The following is a 12,067-nucleotide window of genomic DNA, read 5'->3' on the forward strand; positions in this document are numbered from 1 at the left end:
CTCCCCACTCTCCACCTGCTCTTTCCTCTCCCTGAAGTCACCAGTCTGCCTTCTCGGGCTGAATCCCCTTTTCCTCCCCGAGCCCCGGGTCCCTCAAACTCTGCCTGCCACTGCTGCGTGCGCTCTCCGGGGAGCAGAGCTAGAAGGACCCAAACAGCCTCGTTTGTTCTCCCATCCCCCGCCAAAATCCGCTAGTGGCTCCGCCCCCCACCCCCACTCTGGCGGCACCCAGCCCTCAACCCTCCCCCACCCCCTCCCTGGCGGCTCTAGTCGCCTCTCCTGGGCTCCCTCCCTGTGCGCCCTGCGCAGCGCTCGGTCTGCGGCGGGAGCTGCCACTCCGCCTCGCCAGCTGGCTGGGGACCAGGCGGGAGGTGGCGCGCCCTGGAGGCTGCAGGAGGGAGGGAGGGAGGCCCGGCCTCGGCGTAGCCTGGCCCCCGCCCCCCGCCCCCCCGCGGCCCTCCCGCCGGAGCGGGGCTGTCAAGCGCAAACACACACGCGCACTCACAGACCAACACACACACTCCGCTCCCTCCAGCGCGCACGCACGCAGCGCCCCAGGCAGACCAGCGCGGCGGCAGCCTCTCCGGACGCCCAGACGCCGGAGGGCTCAGACCTCGGCGCGGCTGGTGCGTCCGCACCCGCCCGCGCCTCCATCCCGCAGTTCCTCCAGGCTCGCGGGATCCCTCCCGCCTCCGCCGCCGCTGCCGCCGCGCCCGCCGCCCCCGAAGAAGCTAACTGGCCGGCTGCCGCCGCGCAGTTCCTTGGCGGTCCCCGAGGTAGCTCCGCTGCGGACCCTGCCGTCCTGGGGCCGCGCCCCGCTCCTGCGTCTTGAAGGCTGAGCAGAGCAAACTTCGCAGATCGGCCAACGCGCGGCGGACACCCAGCCGTGTCCCCGCGCGCCCAGGTGGGCTCAGGGCGTTCGGACATTAGGGCATCGGGCTGCCTCACCCGTTGCACCTGCTCCATCCCTATCCGCTAGCAGGGGACTCTAGAGACGCCACCACTTAGCAAACTTTTCCGCCCCCGGAAGGGGGTGAGAAAGGGGTAAAACGAGTAAGAGGTCTAGCCGGGCGCCCTCCCTGGGCGCCGCCGTCAAGCTGGACCCCACCGTCAAGCTGGATCCCGAGGAGCGTAGATCCCCCTCCCCCCGGCCACCCTCCACCCTGTCCCCGGCTCCTGCTCTTCCAGCGGGAGCTAGGGGCGGGGTGCGCAGGGCAACCCAGCCGGTGAGGATCGCCACTGGGCAACCGATCATGGCCCAGCGCAATGGGGCGGGTTGCTTTGGCCGGGCTTGGCGCAGGGTGTCGGGGTTCCAGGACGCCTGGCCCCGGCGCTCGAGCAGCCTCCTGTGCCTGCCCGCCTTCTCGGCTGAGCCCGGGCCCGGGGCACCCCTGGCCCGCCGTCCACCTCGCGGTGGCGGCGGCCCCAGCGGAGGGGGCCCCCCACCGGCTGCCGGCCCCCCGCCTCCCGGCTGCTGCTGCTGCTGTTGCCACCGCTTACAACTTGGAGGTGGCAGCGGCGGTGGCGGAGGAGGCGGCGGCCGTGGGGCGCTGCAGTGGGACGCGCGCGGCTGCCAGCCTGCGGGACATGCCCCCCGCACCAGCGCCTTGCTGGCAGCCATGAAGAGACAGAACGTGCGGACTCTGTCCCTCATCGCCTGCACCTTTACTTACCTGCTGGTGGGCGCCGCCGTGTTCGACGCCCTCGAGTCCGACCACGAGATGCGCGAGGAGGAGAAACTCAAAGCCGAGGAGATCCGGATCAGGGGCAAGTACAACATCAGCAGCGAGGACTACCGGCAGCTGGAGCTGGTGATCCTGCAGTCGGAGCCGCACCGCGCCGGCGTGCAGTGGAAATTCGCCGGCTCTTTCTACTTTGCCATCACGGTCATCACCACCATAGGTAAGCGCTGGGTGCGCCTCAGCTGGGCGCCCCGCTCCCCGAGAAGAGTCCCAGGAAATCGCCGAAAGGACGGCTCAGGGCTGGGTGCGGGGTATAGGGGGTACACGTAGCCTCCCTGGGGGCCTCCTGCAGCGCCCCCTGGTCTCTGGGGAGCCCGCTTCTCTAGTGCGCTTCTGCGCGCATTCCTCGGGGACCCCACCCGATGCTCTCCACAGCGCCGATGTCTGGGCCAGGCGTGTGAGCCCAGAGAGAGTGTGCTGGAGCCCCGAAGGCGGAGGCGCCACTTTTTCGGAGAGTGGAGCGCTAAGAATAATCCCATCGCAGTCACCCACCCACCCACCGCCCCAACGCGGGCTGTGCCGTTCGGGGTTCCAAGACTTACACTCACTACCTCTCGGGGAGTTGGGGAGGGCTGGCACTCTAAGTGCCCAGGCGGACTTAGGTAGCAGGAGACTGCTCCTGAGGGTGGGAGAAACTGACCCTGGCTAGCCTCTGGCCTCCCTTTTGCCTTCTCTGGGGCCAGATTTCAGCCCCCACTCCACGCCCTAACCTGACTTTCTTTGAGCTTGGACGTGCCTGGCCGGTGGGAGAAGAGTGCACTCCTGCACTTGGGGTGGGGATGGTGGCAGGTGAACTGCTCTTGGATGGAGCTGGATGGCCAGGACAGGACAGCACCTGCCCACCCCCCAGGTTGTGACTATGGGCAAGGCGAGTCTGAATATTGCCCAGAAATGAGAACATTCAGCACTGCCCCCCACGAGGGTCCAGCAGGTGCACTTGGAGTTGCCTGTACATCCCACTCCCAGGACACTTCCCAGCAGGCTGTCTGGTGGATCCCAATGACTGGGGGTTGGGAGACCTCCAGACATTCCACTTTGAGACCTGTGGGCATTTGAGCAGGCTGTGTGGCTTTTCTGTGGGTCACACGGCATGCTGCTTCTCTAGGGTATTAGTTGTCCCTCCAGTCCGTTCTGCCCCTGTGCCCTGGGCTGAGGTCTCCTTCCTCCTGTCCTCTTTAGCCCCTGTGCCTTCTTCCCTCCCTGGACCTCCCCTCTAATTTTCTCTTGATATTTTCTTGGTCTGGAAAGCTCTATGTACTGTGGGGGTGGGGAGGATTTCTCTGTACCATATGCAACAGGAAGCACCAGCACAGGACGGCCTGTCTTTCCTTCTTGGTTGAAAAGATTTTTTAGAGTTTAAACATTTTGTTTTAAATGTTTAATTCATTGGTGCAGGTTTTAATGTTTGGAGAGGAAATCGTCCTTCTGTCGTCTACGTAATCAGCTTGGCCCCTGCTGGCCCCAAGCCCTCTGCCAGCACCCAAATAGTGAAAAGTTCCTCCCTCCCTGTGGTGTTTCTAGCACTGGGGAGGGCCAGCTGGTCATCACCGTCATTTCTGTCTTTCAACCGAGGAGGTGGCTGTCAGATGTGCAAGTCATTGGTTCTGGGGACAGGGGCCTGTTTGCTGGCAAGCAGGACAGCAAGAAATATGCCTGTGGTGCTGGCCTTGCGGGGAGGAGGGAGCCCCTGGTTCCTGAAGGTCTTTTTGTGATCTAGACCCAGACAGGTGACATGGCTTGCATGCTGGCTCTCAGCAGTGAGCCCAGCACATAGAATGTTTGGCTGCCCCCAGGAGATGAGCAACAGCATCGAGGAAAGAGTTGGAGTTAAAAACAAGCCCAGAAAGCTTCTAATTTTCTTTAAAAATAAATTGTTGGGACTTGTGAAGTTCTTATCAAGGTGTACTTTCCATTGTTGGTTTCCTTGGGCAGTTCTGGACATGTGCTTCTAATGGCGAACCTCTGAGGGGGGTCTGTTGGGGCGCAGCGTTGTGGAGGCCGCCATCGATCCAGGGACGGTGGGCTCAACCCAGTGCAGCCAGGGGCTCCTGAGGGGCAGACTGACCTTCTTGCTTCCTTGTTGGGTTTTCAGCTGGTTGAAAAGCAGGGTTGGAACACACACACACACACACGCACACGCACACACACACACACACACGCGCACACACACACACACGCACACGCACACACACACGCACACGCACACACACACGCACATGCTTCTTCTCTTATACACACACTCACTCATACGCTGTGTCACACACCTGTGCTCTCACATACAGTCTCAGTTTCTCATGCACAATCACACACATGCACTCACACTTTCTCTTACACACAGACATTTGTGCACTGTCTCATGCACACACACACTCATACTCTCACATTCTCTCACACGCGTGCCCTGACATAACTGCGTGTTAGTGGAAAGATACTGCACGTGGAGCCCACAGACCTGGCTTGGAATCTGAATCCTGCTATACTCCTGGGACATCATTTCCTGACTCCCAGCCTCAGTTTCCCTACCTGTCAAAGGGGCAGTGCACAGTGAGTGCTGGCAGGAGTCTCCGAGGGGCCTATGGGATCCCACATGCGCAGTGCGGCACTGAGTGGGTGTACTATCCATGTTCCTGGACAGTGGCTGACCCAGCCTCACGCTCTTTGGCCTAAGAAGTGTTTAGCAGAAGAGCTCACGTTTATAGAAAATAGAGCACCTTTCCAGTTAATTCTGTTTGTTTTCTTCTTCTTCTTTTTTTAATATAAATGCAAATTAAGGTGCTCTTAGGTCTAGAACAAAAACCAGCCTCATGCCCTGCCCTCCGAGGAGCTGTCTCCTGTTGGGCACTGATGTTAATGAGTCGGGTTAATCTTCATGGGCATCATTGTTTTCGATCTAACCTTGAGCGTTTTCTCCAGTGTGCGTCGACTTTGCGTCCTGGTGCTGGGCGTCTTCAGTGAACGCATCTTCTCAGATGCAGTTATTAGCTCACTCTGTGAAGTGCATTTTAAAAACATATATAATTACCACTTTGCGTTCAATCTGTGGCTGCGCCTCAGTGAAAGGCTTTGGAGGGAAATTGCACTGAATCCCACCCCGGATCTCCAGGGAGCCCTGGGCACGGCAGCCTGCCATTGTGATCACCAGGGGACAGCACCAGTCCAGCCAGCGTGGCAAAGGCAGGAGCAGTCGCATCCCTTACCTGGTTCTGGTTTCCATGCCTCCCCATTACTGTGTCTGTGCCGGTGCCACTTGTGGCTCCTCTGAAAGGCTTTTATTGTTTAGTTCAAAACTTGCGAAGCCTTAGACCTCTGCACGGGAGACCTTGATCTCTACCTTGCCGGACCTGTCTGATTAGCAGGGCAGTTTGAGCGCCCCCTCCCAAGGCCTGTCGATGGCAGCGTGGGGCTCAGGAGAGCTGGGAGGGTCTGGGCGGGGTGTGCGTGCTTTATCTGAATTTGTTCTGCGTAGGCTGAGGTCTCGGTGCTTGTTTAAGGGATTCTGGGTGCCATCTTGTCACTATCTCACAATAGGCGTTTTAAGCCAAAATTGCACCCCACATTTGGCCTCTCGCGTGGTATGACAGAGGTGGAATCGCCCTGACATTTCTTTCTTCAATCTAATATCTGGGATCTAGCTTGCTACCACCTTCAGGACCATTACAGAAGAAGAAGAGATCCGATCTCATCTGCAGAGCTGTGGAGGACAATTGAAAAACTGGTCTGCCATGGCAGAGGGAGGGGGGGAGACATGGGGTTTTCCTTTGTGGCTACAGTTTGGACGAGGGGCCTCTACTTCCTCTGGCTCTCTGTGTCCATCTTAAACCGGGAGGATCACCATTGGAATGGAGGCAACTGGTCAGGACGAGGGTCGCGCCCCAGTGGGGCACTCGGAGAAAGCGCAGGGTCTCTGCACCTGCTCCCAGACGGCGCTTTTCTAGTCTCAAGCAGAAGGCACACAGACTTCCTGAAGTGGACGGCATTTCCCATTTTGGGGGGTGTAGTTTCTGAAACATGGTTAACACTTGCCAAGTACCTGCCCTGCCTCACAAGTGCCACCAGCTTTGGAGGCTCTGGGGGACAGTCTAGATGACATGATAAGGCCTGGCCTTGACAGGCAAAGCTGGGAACCCAAACATTTGCTTGAAGTGTGGGGACAGCTAAGCCCAGGGACTGCCTTAACCTGTCCTGTGCCAGCAGGCTCTGTGGGCACACACAGCACACCCCTTGTGTGCCCTTTGAATCCTTACAGATCCTTGTCCTCCAGACGTGACCTGGCCTTTCCCACACCCTCCTGAGCTTGTCCTTGCCCTCCTCCCCTCCCTCAATTCCAGCCTCTTGATCCCATTCATTCTCCTTTCCACCTGCCCTGTAGGACCCAGCACAGCGCCCAGCACAGGGTGGGCAGCTCGTGAAGGACTGCAGGATGGAGCAGACCAACCGGGTGGCACAGAGAGAGCACGGAGCAGCCTCACACTTACACATCCCCAGGCTGGCAGGGCACCTGCTTTAGCAGTGAGAGCGCTGAGGCGGATGAAGGTGTGTGGCCTGGCTTAGTCTCTCCCTGCCGCACGCTCCACGTGGGGAGCTGTCTCAGGGCCTGGCTGGCCTGGGCAGCTTTCCACCCCGGCCGTCACCCCCCAGCTTAGGACACCTGCTCCTCTAGCCCCCAGTGAAGGACCCAGACACCCAGTGCACCATGGGCAGGCCCAGGAGGAGTGGGGGTTCTGGGTTCAAGTCCAGTACGGCAACTGCTGTGCAAAGAATGTGTGAGATGCCCGTGGCTAGTTCCTCTCTCCCAGACGCTCCCTGGACCTAAACCTGGACCAGCCAGCTCCACAGAGGGCTACTTGGCACCAGGCTCTTCAGGAAACAGCCTGTTGTAGATGTCACGGAGAAGTCAGAGAGTGGGGCAGAGGTGGGGTATCTTAAAAGAGACATCAGTCCCTAGGTGTCTAGAGACACCCTGTCCAGTGCTCTGAAGCAGAGACGAGACTTGGGCAAAACCCAGAAGTCCCAGATTCCCACTGCCTTCATCTGCTCTATCCCGGCCCACCTACCGAGAGACCAGTGAGGGCAGAGCAGGTGAGCCCAGCCACGGTGGCCATGCTGACTCCTCGCACTCACTCATGCAGCCCGGCCACGTGCTCACTCACTCCATGACCACACGCTCGGTCATTCCCCGTGGCCACTGTGTCGGTCAGTCCTCTTGGAGGCATTCCTTGCCTCGCCTGACCTGGCCTCGCCCAGCGCTTGGCCTGTGACTCACCCCCACCTGTTGTTGCATCGCTCAGCGCAGCCCTGCCCGCCATTTTATCACCAAGTCCTCCACGGACATGGCCATTCTCTCGCCCAGCCTCGTCTCCTTCAGTCCTGCGAGCACCTGCCATTCATCCCCATGTGCTGACGGACGCCACGCCTCGCCCTTGTCATCCATTCACCACCTTACGTAGTATCTCTCACTCCTCCGTCTGACACTGTGCCACACATTTCTACACAAACCTGCCATTAATCCACCCATCTGACGTTGACTCCCTCCTGCCTCCGTTAACCTGTCACTCCTGCCCGGCTGCTTCTTACACCGTTCATTCGTCCATGGACATATCATTCATTCCACTAGACATTGTCACTCTGTCCTACATGGACCCCTCACTCATTTCCCATCCACCATTTTGCTGAGTCCTTCACATGCTTGGCATCCACTCCCCCTCAGCCATCGTGCCACTTAGTTCTTAACTCACCTGTCACTCGTTCTCCACCTGCCATTGTCTCATTTAGTCCTCCATGCACCTGTCTTTCATCCCTCTAGTGGCCACGATGTCACTGGGTCCTCCATGTGCCTGTCCTTCACTCCCCACCTGCCTTGCCCTGCTTCTTCACGTTCCTGTCTTACATCTCATCACTCTTCCTTGGAGTCTGTCATTCATCCCATCTGACCTCGTGGCACTCGGTTCTCTACACGCTTGTGGTTCATTCCTCCACCCTCCGTTGTCTCACTCATTCCTCTGGCTACCTGTCATTCATCTCCCATCCTTCCGGTCTTCCTCACCCTTTTCTTTTTCTCTTTATCCCCATTGTTTCACTCAGTCCTCCCCGTGCCTGTCATTCATTCCTCCATCCACCACGGTGCTACCTGGTTCTTGGTACACCTGTCATTCATTCTTCAGCCTGCCACTGTGTCCCTCGGTTTTCCACAGCATGTCCTTCTTCCTCCATCACTTAGTTCTCTGCCTCCCTGTCATTTGTTCCTCTTGCACTGTATCATTTGGTCATCCACATGCCTGTCATTCTTTTCTCCCTTGGCTGTGGTATCACTCAGTGCACCTGTCATTCATTCCCCCATCTGCCATTGTACCCCTGAGCTCTCTGGACCTGTCGTTCATGCCCCCATCCGCCATTTTGTTAAGTAGTTCTCCATTCACTCACAGTCCATTCCCCCACTGCCACTGCACTGTTCCATCAGGACCCAACTGCCATCCTTTTCTCCATTCCACAGGTGTCACTCCGTCTTCTGTGCAATGACTATGGTTCTCGCACTAACCCTCGTGTCACACTGTGCTCCATGCACCTGTCAGTCATTCCCCCTTCACGTTGCGTCACTTGGTTATCCCTGCACTTATCACTTGTTGCCCCTTTGCCGTTGGCTCCCGCAGTGCTCCACACATGTCACGCACCCCCCATTGCCATCACCCAGTTCCCGCACAGTTCCCCCTCGTGTCACTTGGCCCTCCACACACTCACCATTCATGCCCCATCTGCCATTGTCTTTGTTCTCCATGCACCTGCCTCTCATTCCCCTCTGCCATTGTGTCACTCAGTCCTCTAAACTGCCGTTCCTTCCCCCTTTGGCCTAGTGTCACTGCATTCCTCACGCACCTCGCCCTTTCCCCTCTTGCTATGGCACCACCCACTTCTCAGGAACCGCCCATCCATTTCCCACCTTGCATGGTCCTCCTTGCACTTCTCCTTCATTCTCCTCGGCCATTGTTTTACTGAGTCCTTCTTGAACCTGGGGTTCATCCCCCGTCTGCCATTGTACCCTTAGGCCTCCAAGCCCCTGTCGCATGTCCCTCCATTCCCCTTGAGTCCTGTGCTCCATGCTCCTGCTGATGTGCCACTGGATCATTCGCAGCCAAGCGTCCCTTGCCCCTCTGCCATCGAGTGGCCCAGTATGCTAGTCACCTGTCACGGGCACACATCTGCTGTTCCGTTACCCAGGTCTCCACGCTCTTATCACTTGTTCTCATCCACGTGTGTCACTCATCCTCCCAGCCACCAGGGGCTCTCTCGGTTCTCTGTGCACTACCTTTTGTTCCCCTAGCCAGTGTTCTACTGCTCTGTCACTCATCGCCCCACTTGCCATTGCATCACTCAGTCCTCTATCCACCTGTCGTTCATTCCCAGCCCCCGTGTCACCCGGTTGGCCCAGCATCCGTCATGCATTCCTTCATTCCTCTGTGCACCTACTGTTCACACCCCTGCGCCCTCGCTTACCCCGTCTTCTGTGACCCGCCATTCTTCCATCTGCCACGGTATCACAGAGGCCTCATCCTGCGCCTGCCACCTGTTCCCCCCAGGCAGGGCAGCACGGGTCCTCACCACTCCCGTTCCTTCCTCCATCCACCGTTGTCGACTTAGCCCTGGGTCCCCTGCCCCTTCACCCGCCTCCTCTGTGGCCTCCCTGCCCTTTGGTTATGGCTGGGGTGCTGTGCTGGCATGAGGCACAGTAGTGAGTGTGCACAGTGCCCAGGCAGAGACAGCAGGTCTTGGTGCCTTGGTGGTCTTACCGTGCGAATCTTCAAATTGTTCCAGTCCCTGACTGCTTCTTGTCAAATGGTCAGCCAAGTCCAGTCATTTTTGATCACTTAAAAATTTTTATTTCATACTCTTACAAAAAGCATACACAAGTGTGTTATTCAATAAATCCTTATAAAATAGCCACGCCCATGTCACCAACTCTCAGATAAAACCCCAAAGCGTCACCAGCACCGCAGAACCCCGCAGCTTCTTGAATGCCTCCGGCGTCTGGAGCTGGGGACCTCCCCCGGGCCAGTGCGGAAGCTGCTGTGCGGGGCTCTGAGCTGCCATGCGGAAGGGGGCTGGGCCCTGTGGGGAGTCTCCTGGGGGTGTTGCCAGTCTCCTCTGGTCGGGGAGCCAGCAGAGACCACAGAGACACTGGAACATGGGGTCCAGGACCAGGAGAGCAGAGGGGTCTTGGCAGCTGTTTGGCAGGTCTGCTCATGTGGCTCAGGCAGCCAAGATGGCGGGCTGTGTCCGCAGGGCATTGTCCTCCGAGGCAGAGTGCAGTGGGCATTCCCTGTTTCCTGCCGGCCCTCCCACAGGACCAGGGAAACGCTGGGCGTAGAGATGGAACACCTGGCCTCAGCAATGGGGAATCAGAAGGCAAATGCCCCGGCTGGGCTGGGCTGGGCGGGCCAAGGAGGGCCTGGGCACTCCTCAAGTGTCCCTCAACAAAGGGCAGGGTCTTTTCCTCTCCTGCTGGGGAGTCCTCCTCCCTACCACCTCAAAGGAGGGGGATTTGGTGTGCCTTTCATCAAGGGATTTGTCCTGAGGGTCTCTTTCTGCCTCTTCCTACTCTGGGGACCTCTGCCTGTAGAAAGTTCTCCTTTTTAAGCTGAGCACACCCACTGGAAGCCTGCAGCTCTCTAAAGGAAGCGTCATGGCATTGACACCTGAGCACAAAACAGAATTAGGTGCTGTGGATGGAGAGAGGGAGGTAGATGGTGATCTGAGAAATGTAGGAACATCAGGGAGCAGGGCTCAGCTTGTCAGTCACTAGGCTCACGAGTCCCCCAGCTGAGGGTTGACTGACCTCAATCCCACCATGCCCCTGCCTGGGGCCATGGGGTCAGCCAGGTCCTGAGTAATGGCAGATCTGGCCAGGAACGACTGCTGGAAGGTGGGGCTAGCCCACTGGAATGGACCTCCCTGGATGGGCCTCATCCTCTTCTGTCCTGGTAGGTACCTGGGGCGGGACTGGGGCAATGGGGCCAAGGTGGGCTGGTGAGGGGTGGTGGGTGGGGACCCAGTGATGGTGTGGCCAGGTGGATGCTGGAGGTGCCTGGAGAGCAGGGGCAGGTCCCTCTTGCACCTTGGACAACTGAGGGGAGCCTCGGCCTTCCATTGGCTGGCTAGGACATGGTGCCGCCTGCTTCAGAGGCAGAGCCTCAGAGATTCCTGTGCCTGGCTTGTGAACTTGCACAGAGGAGCAGGGTGGCAGGAAGGTCCCCGGATCCCACTGGCCCATGTCGGACTGCTCACATCGAGGCCATCTTGGGACCATCTTAGGCACTGAGCCTCTGCTTCCTTGTGTGTGAAGTGGGGTCACCAAACCCAGCAACCACACTGTGTGAGGCTGGGGAAGTGAGAGGCCTCCTAGCCTCAGTCCAGTGTGGGGTGGCCTGAGGCCACCGAGGTTGAGAACTGCTCCTTGGAGAGGGACGAGCACCCTCCCCGAGAAGGGATGCCATCATGGCGCAGCGGGCTGTGGGGCTTGGGGGCTGCAGAGTCCAGCCAAGGAGGTAAATTTTTCCAACTTGGTCTTTTGGGGAAATATGGCTTCCTGACCACCCCCCAGTCTGCCCCCGTGGTGACCTTCACAGCCCTTGGCTGCCGGCTCCCCCTGCTCCAGCCCCTCACGTGAACCCCCAGTGCAGCGCCACCCTGGTCCTGGCCCCTGCCCTGCCTTCCTCTTCCCCAAGTCCTTTACCCCTTGGGGCACAGGACTGATGTGTCTGTGCCCAGAGGGTGGCCTTTGTCTGCCTGCTAGACACCTTGGCCCCCAGGGTCACTGGCTCCCCGGCAGGTGCCCGGGACGCTTGCTGGGCTGGACGCGCCTTGGCTGCTGGTCCTGGGCTGCAGGCGGGTGCGGGATGAGGCTGCAGACTTTTTTTTTTAATGAATTCTTAAAATTTCCTTTAATGTGAATTGTTTTCTTTTTTGTGCTGTGAATTCCATCAAATATACCCATTTAGGATTGTTTTTACTGTCACTGATCACTTTTACGAGTATAGACAAATTTATGACATTATTTTAAATGTTCTGCAGCTAATTAGCTTAGTTTTAAAGAGGTTGTCTATGTTGTCAGTGTTCACATTTTAAGGAATATATAGCACAATTTATGAAACAAACTTCTGACCCAAAGTCTTACTTTGAGCCCTCTTCCCACCTCACTGGTGTGTGGCTTGGGCAAGCCCGTGTATCAGTACCGCAGGTCCATGTTCTTGAAGTTGAGACATTATAGTCTGCCCCACCTACATCACAGGGATCCCTTGTAGACTGATTACATCAGTATACATAAAGCTCTTTCA

At 58.0% G+C, this 12,067-nt stretch overlaps 1 protein-coding gene across 3 annotated transcripts in view; it reads left to right on the forward strand.

Moving 5' to 3' along the window:
* Positions 1-510: 510 nt before the first annotated feature.
* Kcnk9 (potassium two pore domain channel subfamily K member 9) overlaps positions 511-12,067 on the forward strand; it is a 47,598-nt gene continuing 36,041 nt past the window's right edge. For all 3 annotated transcript variants that reach the window (XM_047524893.1, XM_047524884.1, XM_047524902.1), the window contains exon 1: positions 511-1,902. In XM_047524893.1, coding sequence (XP_047380849.1) covers positions 1,254-1,902 — 649 coding nt within the window. In that variant the 5' untranslated portion in view covers positions 511-1,253. The remainder of the gene's footprint in view (positions 1,903-12,067) is intronic.

This window comes from Sciurus carolinensis, chromosome 1, assembly GCF_902686445.1.
Source record: "Sciurus carolinensis chromosome 1, mSciCar1.2, whole genome shotgun sequence".
Taxonomy (NCBI): Eukaryota; Metazoa; Chordata; class Mammalia; order Rodentia; family Sciuridae; genus Sciurus; species Sciurus carolinensis.